The sequence below is a fragment of the Hyphopichia burtonii genome (genome assembly GCF_001661395.1).
Source record: "Hyphopichia burtonii NRRL Y-1933 unplaced genomic scaffold HYPBUscaffold_7, whole genome shotgun sequence".
Taxonomy (NCBI): domain Eukaryota; kingdom Fungi; phylum Ascomycota; class Pichiomycetes; order Serinales; family Debaryomycetaceae; genus Hyphopichia; species Hyphopichia burtonii.
Window position 1 is genome coordinate 603,196 of NW_017963734.1, and position 17,539 is coordinate 620,734.

General features: G+C 34.4%; 7 protein-coding genes across 7 annotated transcripts; 3 read left to right on the plus strand and 4 right to left on the minus strand.

Moving 5' to 3' along the window:
• Positions 1-110: 110 nt before the first annotated feature.
• On the plus strand, positions 111-806 carry HYPBUDRAFT_7835 (uncharacterized protein; the record flags this gene model as incomplete). The annotated part of the gene is made up of 1 exon (XM_020223694.1): positions 111-806. One exon carries the CDS (start codon positions 111-113, stop codon positions 804-806), a length of 696 nt encoding a protein of 231 aa, XP_020074733.1.
• HYPBUDRAFT_13094 (uncharacterized protein) lies at positions 794-3,264 on the minus strand (the record flags this gene model as incomplete). Its single annotated transcript, XM_020219436.1, has 2 exons — positions 794-1,104; positions 1,361-3,264. 2 exons carry the CDS (start codon positions 3,262-3,264, stop codon positions 906-908), a joined length of 2,103 nt encoding a protein of 700 aa, XP_020074734.1. The 3' UTR covers positions 794-905.
• A 441-nt stretch (positions 3,265-3,705) lies between these two features.
• On the plus strand, positions 3,706-5,223 carry PRC3 (carboxypeptidase C; the record flags this gene model as incomplete). The annotated part of the gene is made up of 1 exon (XM_020218973.1): positions 3,706-5,223. One exon carries the CDS (start codon positions 3,706-3,708, stop codon positions 5,221-5,223), a length of 1,518 nt encoding a protein of 505 aa, XP_020074735.1.
• A 70-nt stretch (positions 5,224-5,293) lies between these two features.
• On the minus strand, positions 5,294-7,056 carry UGA4 (Uga4p). Its single transcript, XM_020222805.1, has one exon. It carries the CDS (start codon positions 7,042-7,044, stop codon positions 5,299-5,301), a length of 1,746 nt encoding a protein of 581 aa, XP_020074736.1. The 5' UTR covers positions 7,045-7,056; the 3' UTR covers positions 5,294-5,298.
• A 948-nt stretch (positions 7,057-8,004) lies between these two features.
• HYPBUDRAFT_150305 (60S ribosomal protein uL30) lies at positions 8,005-9,299 on the plus strand (the record flags this gene model as incomplete). Its single annotated transcript, XM_020220266.1, has 3 exons — positions 8,005-8,012; positions 8,391-8,481; positions 8,673-9,299. 3 exons carry the CDS (start codon positions 8,005-8,007, stop codon positions 9,297-9,299), a joined length of 726 nt encoding a protein of 241 aa, XP_020074737.1.
• A 201-nt stretch (positions 9,300-9,500) lies between these two features.
• On the minus strand, positions 9,501-10,943 carry HYPBUDRAFT_7840 (uncharacterized protein; the record flags this gene model as incomplete). Its single annotated transcript, XM_020223695.1, has 1 exon — positions 9,501-10,943. One exon carries the CDS (start codon positions 10,941-10,943, stop codon positions 9,501-9,503), a length of 1,443 nt encoding a protein of 480 aa, XP_020074738.1.
• A 114-nt stretch (positions 10,944-11,057) lies between these two features.
• HYPBUDRAFT_13099 (uncharacterized protein) lies at positions 11,058-16,849 on the minus strand. The gene has a single exon (XM_020219438.1). It carries the CDS (start codon positions 16,842-16,844, stop codon positions 11,187-11,189), a length of 5,658 nt encoding a protein of 1,885 aa, XP_020074739.1. The 5' UTR covers positions 16,845-16,849; the 3' UTR covers positions 11,058-11,186.
• Between the last annotated feature and the right edge of the window lie 690 nt (positions 16,850-17,539).

Below are 17,539 nucleotides of genomic sequence, written 5' to 3' on the forward strand. Positions count from 1 at the left end.
CTTTTTTTTTTTTTTTCGAATCGTTGATTTTTTCATTTTTTTTTTTCACTTGAGAACGAGACCAAAAGCTGAACAAAAAGAATAGAAATCCAACTCTTTACTCTACGATAATGGGGAATGAAGGTGGAACCATTGCCAAAAGGCAGGACTTGTTATTGCTTCATTCGAAAGACAGTATAAGTGCCAACCAACAAACGGAACTTGACGACAAGTCCTCGACAATCCTCAATACTTGTACAATCTCATCATCACCGCTTAATGATGGAACAAACCCGCCAGATCCAATAGTCAGCGATTACAAAGGGAAACTCTACTTGAAGGAAAAGATCTTGGGGTACCTTCTCGAGCAGAAACAGAAACCTAGTGGGAATATCTTGCTAGCACATATCAAATCAATGAGTGATTTGATCGAGTTGCAAATTAGTTGGGCCAAAGACGAAATTGCCATCACCTGCCCGATAACCCATTCTGGGGGCGTTTATGCTTACTTGAGACCTTGTGGGTGTGTAATGGGGTACAAGTTTCTACAAGAGTTGAGTAAACACGTCAAGACCGAAGAAGAAGAACAAGAATGTCCGATTTGTGAAGCTAAATTCAACCTAGCTTACGATATTGTGATATTGAATCCAAACAATGACGGCAGAATCGCCGAAGTTAATGAGAGCAGCTATAAATACCTACGTGATGTGTTAAAGCTGCATCACTGTAAAAAACCAATCAAGACAAAGAAGACCGATAAGAAAAGGAAACGGGAAGCTAAAGTTAATTCCAACCCCAAAAAATTACAAAAAGTCTCAGCTAGCTGAACATTTTATTGACATGAAATTAAACTATTTACAGAAGAACATGATAAGAGTTTGAGTTTTTTTCTTAAAATTAATTATGAAATGCGTGCAAGTTTAGGTTTACTTGGATTCTTCCTTTTCATCTTGCTTACGAGCTTCTTCGTATTGTTTCTTATCGAAGGTTAACTTGTTCTTGTTCATTCTAGCATAATCGGAGTTTGCCCAAATGTTGAATCCGATACCACCAACTCCAACAACACAAAAGGTAAACAACCCAAGAACAAACACTCTATGGATGACATCAGTAACGAAAACTCTTCTAGGGATCTTGTAAGCCATGTTTATTGCTTAGTCTGACGAAAGTTTGGTTCAAGTAAAGGAAGATTGAAGTCTTTTTTGATTTTTGTATTTTTCTCTTTCGATTTTTTTTTTTTTTTTTTTTTTAAGTTTTTAAATCCCGCTTACATAATCAACAATCTAAGTAATTAAATATACAATTTATAGTAATATACACCAATTATACAAGGAGAAAACATGGTTAGACCAAGTAGAGAAGCCATTTGGTATTGATATACCCGTTTTGGATCAATCCTGGGTTGGCGTAGATTAGTTCGGGCAACCAATCGATGTTATAATATCTAAAGATATTTTTGTATTCCCCGTCGGTGTCAGGATCTAATAATTCTGTAATGATGTAATCCAAGATGTCATGACTCAAGGAGTTCAAGAAGTGATTTTCAATTTTGGGTAAGTCTGGATTAGGTTCTAAGATTTTGTCATTGACCAGAGATATGATATGTTGGAATTTATCGTAGTCCACATGGCCAACCGGTAACGAGCTATCGCCGGAGCTTTCGTTACCAAGAATCATGGCTTGGTTTTGGCGTTTTCTGAGAGCCTCGTAGTTCCCAATTTCGATACTTACTGGGAATTGTCTTGGTTGAATACCTTTAATGACGAATTTTTTTTTAGCTGGTTTTGAAGGGTCGGTAGAAGGGATATTAACAACCATGGTTTCTGATTCTGGGAATGCAGAGGTGACATTTTTGATGAATTCAACTGCCGCTAATAAACTTGCATGATCCAGTTTTGAATCGTTTTTCCAAATTTCTTCGAATTGGGTTTCGTAAGCTTTCCATAAAGAAATTTGAGTGACTTCACCGGGGGCAACTTCACTGGTTTCATTGATATTACTTGCAGCCTCGGATGGAGGATAATAAGGTTCATAACAGCAACGGAGCCACGTAGTGGCTCTGAGAGGTTCTGGTAATCTAACCACCACTTTATATAAGTCAGCAGGTAATGTTGGTCTAGTTGAGCGAATACCTGAATAGGTGGATCTTTTTGATAATGATATCGAAGGGGTTTCTGGGATTTTCGATTGATCAATCAACGGGATTTTCGATAAAATTAACTGAGGTAATTGTTTCATTAGTATTTGTAAATTAAGTCTAGAAGAATTAATTTGAACCAATTTTTTCAATCTATGTAATTGTGATTCTTTTACTGAATCAGGGTAATTTGGATGTAATGATTCTGAAGTTAAATATTGTTTGAGAAATGATAATACTGCATGAGTAATTTCATCATCGTTAATAAATAAAAGGCCGACGATTCTTTGTAAATGATCTTCAGTAATTGCATCAATACAGTTATGAGGATTTTGTTTAATTTCATTAATATTTTCTGTAATCGAACCATTTTTACCATTATTTTCATCATTTTTTGTTTTATCAGAAATGAAAAGTAAATGTCCCAAGCACTTAATGGTGGTGGTTAAAATGTATTTATCCTTTGATTGAGTAGATATCAAAAGCAATTGATTAAATAAAGGATCTTGTTTATTGTTATCCACATAATAACAAGATAGTGGATCAATCAAATCAAGAAGATATGGTAATGCTTCATTCCATAAATCTTGGAAAGTAGAAAGATGGTATGATTTAATTTCGCTACTATAGATCCAACTGACAAGTAATTTTAATACTTCCACTATATGTTTTTTAAAATTTTTAACTTGTGATAACCATTGTTGATTATCGAGATCTTGAGTAGCATTACGTAGAACTATCAATGAGTCTTGACTCAAATTAATAATTTTTGAAGTCACTTTATTTTCTTCTCCCTCAAGTATGAGTAAATATGGTTTAAGAAAGAACTTAATTAATTCTTTACCTAAATATTCATTTTGTTCAAATTTGACTAATTCGGGTGAATGACATGAAAAAAACGCCAACGTACTTAATGACTGTTCAATCTCGCTATCAATTCCACACTTGAATGCCATCACAATTCTATCAGTTGGCGTAACCCCAGTGTGTCCTGAGCCAAAGTATTCTGATACGTGCAGTTGATAACCGCCAAACCCATTAAATCGACCGGTTCCTCCAAACCCAAGCCCACCTGATGCAAACTGCTGACCCCTGGGCTTCACTGCAACCGGCACAGGAGCTCCATTGGCTCCAGAACGACGTGACATCTTGACTATATTTTGTTTCTTCTTTTAAATTCACAACTATTCTCTGTTTACTTCTTGAGTTTCCTTTTCTTTGATTTTTTTCCAGTAACAAAAAAAGGTAGTGCGCGAGCGAAAATCATCAAACCTGTAATTTTGTCTTGATAAAACTGTAATTTTAATAACATGCACTTTACGTGCGACAACCTGCAAAACTGACCTTATCACATAACCGAATGGCACTATAAAAAGGGAGATAAGTCCAGGGTTTGCCAATTTGCTTATTTTAGCCAATTGCTAACAAGTATGAGATTAACCAGCTTAGTTGCAATACTCGGGGCCGTTAGCTCCACCACGAATGCTTTCCAAGTACCATTTGCCGAAGATATCAAGCAATTTATCTTTGATTCTACTCACCAAGACTCGGTCTTATTAGAAGACCCTGCTAGTTACATTGAAGATGATATGTTGGCTAAGCAAAGAAAGAAGATTGGTAATTTGAAAGAGAGTCACTATCCAGAAGTCAAGGAAGCATGGAGAGAAATGGAAGACCAATTGGGATTGTCTAAGTTGCAAAAATTGATTGATAAGTACAATGAAAAATTTGTAGTGAAGTCAGACCGCTTACACAACCGAGTTAATCAGCAGGTGTTTGATAAAGACTTGCAATTTGAAGTTGTATCAAATGAAAAGTTTAGAGATCATTCATTAAGAATTAAGGAAAGTAATCCTGAGATTTTGGGATTGGATTCTGTTAATCAATATACTGGTTATTTAGATATTGCTAAACAAGGGAAACACTTGTTTTACTGGTTATTTGAGTCAAGAAACGATCCCGAGAATGACCCAGTCATCTTGTGGTTGAACGGTGGCCCAGGCTGTTCCTCGGCTACCGGGTTGTTTTTTGAATTGGGTCCTTCACTGATTAATTCTACCATTCAACCGGTTTATAATCCATATTCTTGGAACTCCAATGCTACAGTCATCTTTTTGGATCAACCGGTAGGAGTTGGTTATTCTTACACTGAAGGTGAAGAAATTAAGAATACTGCATCTGCTGCTAAAGATGTTTATATCTTTTTAGAGTTATTTTATCAAAAATTCCCCCAATTTTTGAAAAACAAATTCCATATCGCTGGTGAATCTTATGCTGGTCATTATATTCCAAGTTTTGCTGCTGAAATTATTAATAACGCTGATAGGTCTTTTGAATTATCTTCTGTTTTAATTGGTAATGGTATCACTGATCCTTTGATTCAATACGGTGCTTATAAACCAATGGGTTGTGGTGAAGGTGGTTATAAACCAGTTTTGGAAGAAGAAACTTGTGAAAAGATGGATAGAGATTATCCAAAATGTGCCACTTTAACCGACATTTGTTATAAAGCACCAAGTGCAATCACTTGTGTTCCAGCTACATATTATTGTGAAAGTGCCTTATTTGGCCCTTATTCTGATACTGGATTAAATCCTTATGATATTAGAAAAAACTGTGAAGACGAAGGCGGTAATTGTTATAAAGAAATGGATTACTTGGATGATTATTTGAATTTAGATTACGTTAAAGAAGCTGTTGGTGCTTCTAATATTGATATCTTCACTAGTTGTGATGATATTGTATTTAGAAACTTTATCTTAAATGGTGATGAACAAAAACCATTTCAAGATTTTGTCAGTGAATTATTGGAATATAACATTCCTGTTTTAATTTATGCTGGTGATAAAGATTACATTTGTAATTGGTTGGGTAATCACTACTGGACCGATTCTCTTGATTACGAAGATCATGAATTTTTTGAAAAAGTTCCATTAAGACCTTGGTATACTAAAGATGGCAAATTGGCCGGGGAAGTTAAGAATTATAAACACTTTACTTTCTTAAGAGTTTACGATGCTGGCCATATGGTTCCTTTTGACCAACCAGAAAACTCTTTGGACATGGTTAACAGATGGATCCAAGGTGAATATTCTTACGGTTATTGATTTGAAAAGTTAGTCTACTCTAAAAGTTATCTCTTTTTTTTTTTTTATATAAAAATGAATATATATGTATGTCTCTTAAACTTTTCGTTCTCTGACATGGGCTTCACCATTTGATAATTTTTCTTCAACACCATCAAGTATTTCGGTTTTAACTGGAGAAAACCCAGCGTTATCTGACAAGCTTGACCCAGCTCTCTCTTCTTCATCTGCATCTTCCTCTTCTTCTGCCACTGTTTTACGAGGACCATGATAAATTTTATGGGCATAGATGAGGTAATAACCAAGAGAAAGAATCCAAACTCCTGGCGTTATAACACAGGTATAATTCATATCATCCACACTGGGGTTTCTATTACTTGGGAACATAACCATCACTATACTGAAGGCGATAAATATGGTTGAAATCCATCCAATTACATCATTGATAAGTTTACCATGATAGAAAGGACCCGGCTCGAATAAATGTCTACCGGTGGTTAATCTTAACAAGGTTGGAACTCCCCAAGCAAAATAATTACCAGCGATATAAAGAGTGAATAAGGCAGTAGAAGCAGCGGTACCAATTATACATAATAAACCAATTAAAATTGCCAAAACACCACCAGTGATAACGGCGTTAATTGGAACTGATAATTTTTTATTAACTCTCTTAATCCAAAAGGAGAAAGGAAGACCATTATCTCTAGCAAAAGCCCAAATTTGACGACTGATAGCAGTAAGGGTTGAAGCACCCATCATCCATTGAGCAATGGCAACGAAAACCATAAAGAAAATAGCCCATTTTTTACCCAAGACATCGTAAATGATTTGAGCTAAAGGTTGACCAAATTTTGAACCAAGAATATGGGTTTCAATATCATCGGTTTGAATACAGAAAAGAATGACAATGATGATTATAGTACCAATAGAACCACAAGCAGTGATACTACCTAAGATACCAATTGGGATTGCTCTAGTGGCATTGGCACATTCTTCTGACATATGAACCACTGAGTCAAAGGCACCAATAGTCCAAATTGCAGGCAACCAGGCCTGAGACAACTGTACCCAGCCAATTGGGAAATTAGTCAAGTTATCAAAATTAGCAAAAACAAAACTAGCACTTTTAAAATTATTTCTTGCACCAATTGGTAAAGCAATAATGAAAAAAATGATTAAAACAACGTTAACAATGATTGAAGTAGTTTGTAACCAAGAACAATTTTTCAGGGAAGCACAAGTGATTAGGATATGGGTTAAAACACAAGCAACGAAAACACCATAGGTTTTAGATGGAGTGACTTCAAAATCCCCATCTTTAGCAATAACCACGATTGAAAGTAATTCTTGAGAAAACCCATAATCAATACTACAAAGAGCCCCAACCAAAGCAATTGAATTAGTATTACCAACCAAATAACTGATCACTGTTTTCAATTTGGGAGGAGCATAATAATTAGTCCAATAATAAAGACCACCAGAGGTTGGAATCGAAGAACCATTAACTGCCATACTATAACCAATTGATAAAATCAACAACGATGAGATAATCCACCCATAGAGTAACCCACTAGGACCAGCAAGAAAACCGTACGATAACACACTCGCAATCGAAGGTAATAGCCCCATGATTGAAAACGCAACCCCGAAAACTTGGAGAGTGGAAAAATGTCTTTTCAACTCCGGCTTATACCCAATCTGGGCCAATAATTCATCGTCGTCATTAGACAATACCGCCGAAATATGGGGTGTTTCCACATTCTGGGTATTATTATAAAACAGTTTATTTGATTTAACCTGTTCTAGTATCTGTTCACCAGAGAGAACTGGATGTAAAGTCATTTTAAGTTTGAGTCCTACTCAAAAACAAAAAAAGCAAAAAAGGTAACTTGAATTTGCTCGGATTATATAACTCTGCTCAAGAACCTGGTTTTAGTCCATCCCCATCGTTATCAATAAGATCTTTGCCCGTTCTATCCTTCATAATTAATTGGGGCATCGCTTTAAATGAAAAGCTGCCAAAAAAACGTCAACTTGACGCATTTTTCCTGCTGCGGAAAATCATTCCTAATTCAAAATGGAACTCTTATCAACCAATCTTATCGAGCAAGCTTATTGGACCAAAGCTTGAGAATAAGCTGCTTGACAGCTTCCCCTAGCGAGATGCCAGCAAAAGCATATTCAGCATCTTGTGTTAGAGTCTTATCGAGATTAAATGCCTTATTGCTACCGTTGGACCGTTTGATACGTGGCCAATAACCAGATCCATGGTATTACTATATAACAAACCGAAACAAGTGATACTATAACTGCAACAATCTATATACTGTATATTACTATATTATACTATATTATACTATATTATACTATACTATACTATATTATACTATACTATACTATATTATACTATACTATACTATATATTATACTATATATATGTATATTCCACACTTATATCCAGACTATACAACCACACTTATATCCATGCTTGTGTTTAGTTAGTACTTACTCTTTCTCTTGCTCTATTATCTGCTAATCGAAGTTGGAGTGCCACAAGAGGAATTGCAGCCAATATGCTCTTCTTGTGGTACGGGTGTACATCTAGGGCTCGCGCCCTATCCTGTCACGTGTAGCCATTTTCTCGTCTCCGAGAAGAAGAAGAAAAAAGCAGCTCGGGCTCTTGGTTAGCGCACGCTCATCCCGCGAGCACCAAAATTTTTCACTTTGAAATATAAATTAACCTCGTTTGGCTGGTGAAAAATTAAAATCTCCCTACTTTTTTCCTTATTCAAAACATTAAAGATGGCTACGTATGTTTAAGATCATAAGATCATGGAGTCATTATGTTTGTTTGGACTGTTACAGGTCTAAAGAATGCACATTCTGTTGGATGTGGGAGACATTGCATCAGCATCTGATTTAGTCTTGGTACTTTATCATCTTGTGTGGTGTCTCAGTTATGGAAATTACTATTCTATTGGAAGATGATTCCTTTATGAAAGTAATAATAACATTATTCTGGTTACTCGCCTCGTGCGATAATCGTTGTATCACTTGCGTTTGCAGGTCTTCTCAGATGGACTTGGTCCATTCTATTATGTTATTTTTGGTTTTCCTACCATTCTTTTCTCTTGTAATGGTCTAAGTGGCGTGATGATCAGTTAAGACTAATACTAACATTGAAATAGTACTTTGAAACCAGAATCCTTGGTTAAAAAATCTAAAGACCAACAAAAAATTGCTGAAGAACGTGCTGCTCAAAAAGTCGTTCGTAAAGCTGTATGTATTAATCTTAGTTGAGTGTTTAATGATTATTGAAGTATTTTGAAGATGAAATCAACCATTTCGAAAATGACTAGCCACGGCGATGTTGTCTTTCAATTAACCATCTTTCGGGACTGAGAAAAAAAACCAGATAATTTATTAAACATTTGATATTGGAAAATTAATATACTAACTAGTATTTTTAGTCTAACAAAGAAAAAAGAAAAATCATCTTTGACAGAGCTGCTGCTTACCAAAAAGAATACACTGATGCTGAACGTGCTGTCATTAACGCTAAACGTGAAGCTAAAGCTGCTGGTTCTTACTACGTTGAAGCTCAACCAAAATTAGTTTACGTTATCAGAATCAAGGGTATTAACAAAATCCCACCTAAACCAAGAAAGGTTTTACAATTATTAAGATTAACTCAAATTAATGCTGGTGTTTTCGTTAGATTAACTAAAGCTACCGCTGAATTAATCAAATTAGCTGAACCTTACGTTGCTTACGGTTACCCAAACTTGGCTACCATTAGAAAATTAATCTACAAAAGAGGTTACGGTAAAGTTAACAAACAAAGAATCCCATTATCTGATAACCAAATTATTGAAGCTAACTTGGGTAAATACGGTATTTTATCTATCGAAGATTTAATTCACGAAATTTACACTGTTGGTCCAAACTTCAAACAAGTTAACAACTTCTTATGGCCATTCAAATTATCTAACCCTAACGGTGGTTTCAGAGCCAGAAAATTCTTCCACTTTATCCAAGGTGGTGACACTGGTAACAGAGAACACTTTATTAACGATTTGGTTAAACAAATGAACTAAGTTTATTAGCTTTTGTTTTGTTTTTTTAACCTTTTTGTATTATATAAATGAAGGGGAATAATTTTCTTATTTGTTTTTCTTTCTATATAAAATGAATATAAAATTTTATCTTTTCATCTTTACGCTATTTTCATTTCGTCTACTTACTTGATTTCTAATTTTCTTTTTTTTTGTACAAAATAAATATCATTGAAATTTAATCTATTCATATAACCAATCTTGAATTCTATAAGCTATATACTCTAACCACGGTATTTGTTTCCATCCTTCAATTTTTGGTTCTGAATACTCGGTTGACCAAATTGATCTTTTCTCTTCTTCATAGACATAGTCAAGTAAGTTATCGTTATTTCCTCCAATTGTCTTGAATGATACTGTAATGTATAACAATAACTTGAACATATTCAATATGATGATAGTTGTGAATAGCAATGTTATCGAATTGATAAATATCATTCCAAAATTCTTATGTTCTCGTTGGTACTTATGATAAATGTAAAATTGTTTGATGAATGGAAGATTTCGTAAGAATTTTTCAAGCTTTTCACTCTTTCCATTATTAAAAGATGGCTTGAGCTCTAATTTAGCCTTTAATCCATCTATTAAATCTTTTTGTCTGATCAAACTTTGGTTCAACTCTAGGGTTAATTTTTGATTAGATTCATCTTGTTTGGTAAATTTCTTAATATCTCCTTGGTACTTTTCACATACTATTTCGAGTTCTTTAATCCATATTTCTTGCTGTGAATTCTTATTTATAAGTTCTTTGATCATAAGCCTTTCATTTTGATCATTTGGATTCTTATTATACCGTTTATTTTCTAATTGTGATTCAAGAGCTTCAATATATTTGGTCAAATTTAATTTATTATTATCAAATTCCATAAGCTTGGATTTCTGCCGTCTATTTTCTAAACTAAGACGACTATTTTCATCTGAAATCATTTCGATTTGCTTCTCTCGTTCATTGATCTGCTGATCTTTGATTTTCAATAATCTTCGAAGTTCATTCAACTCTCTATTGTTGTTAAATACATTTGTTTCCGTTGCATCTCTTGATCTTAACCTTGAACTTAGCTTGACCGGAGAAATTGGTGGCGATATGATCGATTTGAAATCATGTCTGGTTGATGTTGGGTTTCTTCGGCTTGAATAATTGGTTTTGTCTGTTAAATCGTTATATAATGGTGCTGAATTTATTGGTTTCGTAGGAAAGTCCCTTTTACTAGCTCGTTCTGTGCTATAGGGCGATAATGGCTTTCTAAAAGAAGCTTGAAGCCTGATGGAATCATCGTATACCTTGGATCTCTCATGATTTCGGATCATTCTTTGTAATTCCAGTGATGTTATGCCTGATCGTTCTCTCAAAAATACTTCTAAATTCGGCGCCAGCACTAATTTACTTAAAAACTTGCTCAATTCAACTTTATGAAGCTTCGAAGTAGGTGATCTTTCTGCCATATCCTTTAACATCTGTAATTCTTCCATATTAAGCAAGGTTTTAACTGATAAAAACACCTGAAGTTCCTGGATAAAATCAAATACTTGATACATATTGATATATTCCTTATTAGCTGACATCAGCACCGTATTATTCCAGCATATCCTGACAACATCATCTGTTATTCGTGAAGTATAACTCATCTTCGCCTTGGTAGAATGGCCAGCTTTGTCTTTCTAATTGACGTCTTCGATATTTGTTTACTTTCATTAGCCTTTTTTTTTTTTTTGCGCTTTTGAAGAATCGCGTACAAATGGCTGAAAATTAGTATTTATACAAATCTATTAATGCTATTTATACAGGTTAATGATGTAGTTGAAAAGGTGGAAATAATACATATGAGAAGGAAAGAGCCAGTTTGCCCAAGAAAGACATGGGTAGATGAATTAGGAGTTCGAAACTGGTGTGATTTCGTCATTTTTTATTCTGTCTGCTTGGAAACTGTTGTTAAATTCTTGTTTAATGGCCATGTTTGCATCGGGGAGGCCAGGGGTAGGGTTGGTTATTACTTTGTTAGAGTGTTCTGCTGTGGGAGCCGACTCATGAATGGGTTGTTCGTTTGGAGTGGGTCTTTCTGCTTCAGGTTTATCGATTCTGGTTGCAAAAATTGGTGACCCATTGATAACTGGCTTGGATTCTTCTGGACCAAGTTGGGATTCATTTTCTAGCTTTAACAACGCTCTGGTGTCCGCCAATAAGGCGATGAACAAATCTTCAATCAATATGGGGGCACCGTAAAGTTTTCTCAAGGTGAACTTAAGCCAATTGATTTTTTCTTTCAAAGAGACTGAGCTTCCTTTGATTTTATTAAAGATTTCCTTGAATAAAGATTCATTGCTTTTCATTTCATCGATAAGCTTATTCAACTTGGTTAGCTCGTTCGAAGGATGTACTTTAAATGTCTTGATATGGTCAACGGTTTTGATTAGATCTTCAATACTTGCTTGGCCTTTGAGGAATGAGTCCTTTGTTTCGTTTGAATCAATGAGCTTACATATAGGGCACGAATAACTATCGTCCTCTGACGCATTTGGATCACTTTGATCATCCTCGGGTTCTCCAACGCATACATTGTGGTACCATTCATTGCATTGGTCGCATTCAATCATAGTGCCGTATTCATATTCTCGGCATAAGCAATAAATCATGGGCAAGCGTTCTTTCTCTTCATGGTTTGCCTCAACAATGTGCTCTTGTTTGATTTCAGTTTGTCTATTCAAGTTCTCCTGAAGAACAGCATAAGACGAAGACTTTTCGTAAACATCAGAATCAATTGCGAAGTTGAATTCACTCTTTAATAAAATCATTTGCAAAAAATTGATAAAGTCAGTGTTTAAAGAGTTTCGAGGATTGATTTCATCGTGAACATCTTTAGGAATATTCAGTCTGTCAAAAGTAGTGATGATCGGGTAATTCTTAAATTGGGCCCAGATATCGTTAACCAAATTTTCAGTGAGTGCTAAATGATGCAGTAACTTGTATGTGTCGAACTTGAGGTCAGATTCGTCGATCAGTGACTTTAATTGTTTTAATTCATGGTAAAGAAACTTAGATTCGACGGAAGAGTCTTCAAATTCATTGAACTTTGTAATCAAATCTGTATTACTGCTCAAGTGAATCATACGATCATAAGTTTCTAAATCAACAAATAATCGATTACTTCCTTCTGCTCGAACTCTTCGCTCAATCTCTTTGATTAAAGAATGAAGCTTGGTTGTATCAACAAGATTAGCATAGCAAAATCCATTTAAAAACTCGCTGCAAGACTTCATAAATTCCACACTGTTCTTGATGAGTAGCTCAATTTTTTGTACTTTATCAATCGAATCTTTACCCAAATTTTTCACACCTTCTTCGAAAAAACTCTTCAAATGACTCAAAGTAAAGTGATACTTTTTATCGCTAAACGGATCACCACCAGATATTATGATTTCATAAGTCTCATTCCATTTCAAAATATTTCTGATTCTTGTTATGAAATTCAAACTTGGCAAGGATGTTCCAAAGGACTCACCAAGATTAATCAAATCATCAAATTCATCTATGTTTTTATTCAGTTTAGCGATGAGTAGTTTACATGCTCTATCGAAATTTTCAATTTCATTTTTGAACTCGATTATCTTTTCAAATTCAGGACAAGTAAAATTGCACTGTGGAATTTTACTGACAAGCTCTATTAATTTATTCAATGTTTCCGGGTTTGCTTTCGTCTCATTATCACTTGAAAAAGATGAGGGATTATTGCTTCGTATCCTTTGTTGATGTTTTATTGCCAAAATATTTTGACATTCTTCAATAAATGCATTGGAAGTCTTAACAAATGATCTCAAATTTTCAATATATCCTTTGAAAATGTTTAACTTTAAAATGTCATCGGTAGAATCAGCTGTCTTAGTGGTGTCATCCACAAAGGATGAATCAAGTAGAGATAAATAATTTGATGAAGAAATTGTTGCATATAATTTTTCTCCTTCTGTTAGCAAGAGCTTATAGTTTTTTAAAGGTAATTCAGAGTTTGACTTCATAAGCTCCTCGTAAGAAGACATCCATTGACAGTAATCGGAAGCATAATTGCTCAAAATCTTATAAAATCCTTTAAGCTTATCATCAGAGTAGAAAATATGAAGCTCGATTTTGATAGACGGATTACCAATAATTTGAGGAATCTGAGAAGAGCTTACTTTATCTTTTGCCAAAGTCTCGATTTCTAAATATTCCAAAAAACTTTTGAGAGTCAAGTTAAAATTTTGACGAGTATCAGAATCAATGAGAACAATTTTGGAAGGAAAGGTATTAGCTAGGGAATCATCCGAAATAATATCCACATCTCCTTGACTTTTTTCATCGATAAGAATTTCTTTCAAATTCATAACTTTGTCTCTCACGATTTTTCTTAACAGTAGTTCTTCACTATAAATATTAGTATAGAGTGTTAAGACTTTTTCATAAACATCAGAGTTGAAATGGATGTAGTTCGAATTACCAGAATCATAGATTTGAGCAATATTAGTTAATAATCTGAAGGTGGAAAAGTTAGGTAATACCGATTGCTTTTCGAGCCAGCCTTCACCTTCCAAAGCATAATCGAGCCAAGAGCTTGTAGCAAAGTTGACCTCTTCACTCAAATTTAAGCCAAAAGAAATCGTAGAGCTATAAGTTTTGGGAAACTTGATGACTAATTCACCTGGTTTTTGAACTGTTGAAGTATACTTAATTCCCTTCTGCCTCAATAGATCAGGTGAAATCATAAAATCTTGATTCAAAGAAATCTTTTTGTTTTGCTTTTTATGATCAATGAAAGCTTGAAAATGAGGATTTGAATGAGCTGCTCTGGTTTCAGGGAAAGGGTTTATAATATTTTCTAATGAATTAATCAAAGCTTCATATTCGACATTGCCAATATTTGGATCACTATTGAAAAAATCCATCAATTGATCATAATTCCAATTCTCGTCTCCAGTATTCAAATTGACCCTGCTTTTATTAGACTGGTTGACTTCTTCTATCAATTCCTCAAATCTTTCAAACTCTGACTCTGGAATAAAGTACCATTTTTTTTCACTGCCAAAGAATTGATAATTAGCTAGTTGTGTAAAATGATCTTCACACTTCCAGTTTTCTGTACTAAAGGTCATACCAATGTTCAATACCGGGTTAACCAAATCCTGATTATTAATATCATTTTCTGATAGTGAACCTAATAAAGAATTTGGTAATACGGGTATATTATGTAAGTTCCAAGGATTTAAAGAAGCGTAAGTCAACTTTGAAATATAATCTGGAGAGTTTAGATATGAGACTTCATTACTATTGAAAATAAATGTTTGCTGTTGATTAATATCATTGATTGGGGAGCCTTGCTGAGCAGATATAAAATTATTGGAGGTACCGGTCCTTTGGTTATGTTGACTCCAGTTAGGAGAGGTATGCTGATGGCCGTTGTCATTTTTTATTTGGTGAATAATTTGCTCTTGACTTGGTTGAGGTGACTGATTTATTGAAGCGTAATTATTTATACTTCCCACTAAACTGTAGACACTATGTGTTTGGGTATAGCTATAGGTTGTGAGTTGGTTTTTATAGTTAAGAAAGTCATCACCAATTTTAGCAAATCCAGACCCATTGATTAAGCTTGTTAATCCAACTCCATTTTCCAATTCTAATCCATCATTTGACAATAGATCAGACAAATTAGCCATCTTATGCTTACTTGAAACTGAATTCCAGTATAGTTTTTCGAAAGTTTTGATATCAATCGCATTCCTTTCTAGAATGGAAGACTCTGCAGAATCATGAGAACTATGTTTATGAGAATTACCATGTTGTTGGTGGTGATGATATTGGTGTTGGTTATTACTGGCATGTAAATGATGATGTGAGTTACCATTTTGATGAGTATTATTATGAGAAGTACGTTGATATAAATTTGGATTTTTAGCGAAGGACGATTTATGGCGTGTTAGTAGGAATTCTTGAAACTTCGTATCTTTTTCCATGAATTGTCTTAATGAGTAGTTTGAACCTTGCTTTCCATTTGACTCTAATCTCGACTTATCTTGATACCAAGACTGATTTTCCAAGTATGACTTGAGTAAATGGTTAACCTGAGACTGAGGGGTTATAGGACATTGTACACGTTCTTCCGGGTCTTTTCTTCGACTGTCTGGTTTTTTGGAGTCTTCTATAGGCTTTTCATCTATGTTCTTGAAAGAAAATACATTAGGTTGTTTGACATCAATTAAATGAGGGCTATTTAAAAGAATACCTTTCGATGATTTCAATTTAATAGATCTTTTGAAATCTTTCGAGGAGCCTAGGATCAAAGGGATGTTTTCAAGTTTCGCTTTTTTGGATTTATGAGTTTCGCTGTTTTCTTCATTCAATAGACGCTTACCATTTGTATTAAAGCTGTCATTTTGTATAGTGTCCGATTTAGGTTCTTGGATCCCGGCCAAACCAAATTTTGCATCGCCCAACAGACATTCAAAAGGGTATAAGATTCTAAAATATGAAGCTTTCAAAGAACTACTTAAACTTGTCATGATTTTACCTTTGTAACCAAGTTCTCTACCGATTTGGGCCCATAACTTTCTATTAACGACTTCGGCGTAGCCACCTCTCATAACTACAGACCTAAATAGTCTGTAAAGGTCGATTGGTCTTTTGTCAATCATTGGTAGTTTATTCAAGAACGGAGGAAGCTTATTTTTTGCAGACTTGGGGTCTGATTCTTTGAAAGCTTGTGGGGAAGCCTCTGATGCTTGAAAAGATGGTGAGCCATTGATTTGAGTACTTTCTGGAGACATGATTGATTGGAAAGGCAGGTTTCCATTAGACTGCGATATTGGATACGTAGGTAAGAAGCTACCATTTTGGTTAATTGCAGGTACGTTTTGATCAGTTTCTGGTTTATTTCTATCTTTTTGTTTCTTTAAGTTTTGAATATGAAATTTTATAAGTTCATGGTGAAATAGTAATCTATTTTCAAGCTCATTATGACCAGGATTATTCAAAAGCTTATTTGATTGAAACATGAAAAAGTCAGGATTCAACTGAAAACTATAACGAAATAGATTTTCAAGGTTTTCAGGGAGAATTAATTTTATTGCCCCATGCTTTTGACCCAATTCTTTGAAAGATTCAATGATCTTTATTGGATCATTGCAGTCATCTGGGTCTAACTTCAATGCGGGTATTTCATCTTCTTTCTCATCTTCTTTCTCATCTTCTTTCTCATCTTCCTTCTCCTCTTCCTTTTCATCCTCCTTTTCATCTTCCTTCTCAACTCCTTTCCCATCAGCAGCAATATCAGTCACAATGATTCTGTTTTGAAGATGGAAAAAATCAACCGGGAATACTGCTTTGGTCTTCTGTTGAGTTGAGTTAAAAGGATGATGATTCAAGTTGGAAGTTTGATTATTAAATATCACTAGTTTATTGTCTTTGGTTTGTTTGTAGTTTTTAAGATCCGGTAGATTAGTTCCATGATTGAAAAATCTTGGAGATTTCGGAAAATTACTTATCCCAAGATCTTCGGATGACATTATAGCGAAAACTGTATCTATTAATAACTAATTATCATTAGAATACAAAGAAATGAAAAGTTTGAGTTTTCACGTTTGAACGATCTTGTATACTAAAGCAAAATGACTTGAAATTAAAGAATCTAATTCCTTTACAAGATACTCAAGATAAAAAAGATGAAGATCGAACTAGAACTAGAACGTCACAACCTGGAGAATAAACTGATAAACAAAAATGAAGAATTTCCTTATTTTACCTTTTTTTTCAATATTCCCTTTAGTTTTTCTCTCAACAATCAAATTCAGGTTATAACTTTTTTTCTGCCTTTTTTTTTTTGTTTTGTTAGTGGTTTTTTTTTCATGTAAGAAATTTTTCAGTTTGGTCTCTTAGGCTTCAAGGACATGGAATGAAAGCTATTCGGTTGTCTATTGGCATTGTTATCGTGGAGGTGCTAAGGTGTTGTTGCAATAAGAGGAATATGAGATAAGGCCGACTAAAGTTGTAATTGAACAGAAGATTTGTAATGAAACATAAGATTTGCAATGGAACATAAGGTTTGTAATGGAACATAAGATTTGTAATGGAATGCTTTATTCCATATGAATTGGAAACCGAATTGATAAACAATATTCAATGGGGAAACAGTTGTTCTTGGTTGCACGGACATAACTGGAGAAAAGTGAACAAAACGAAAAGCCAAATTTGCTTATATTTC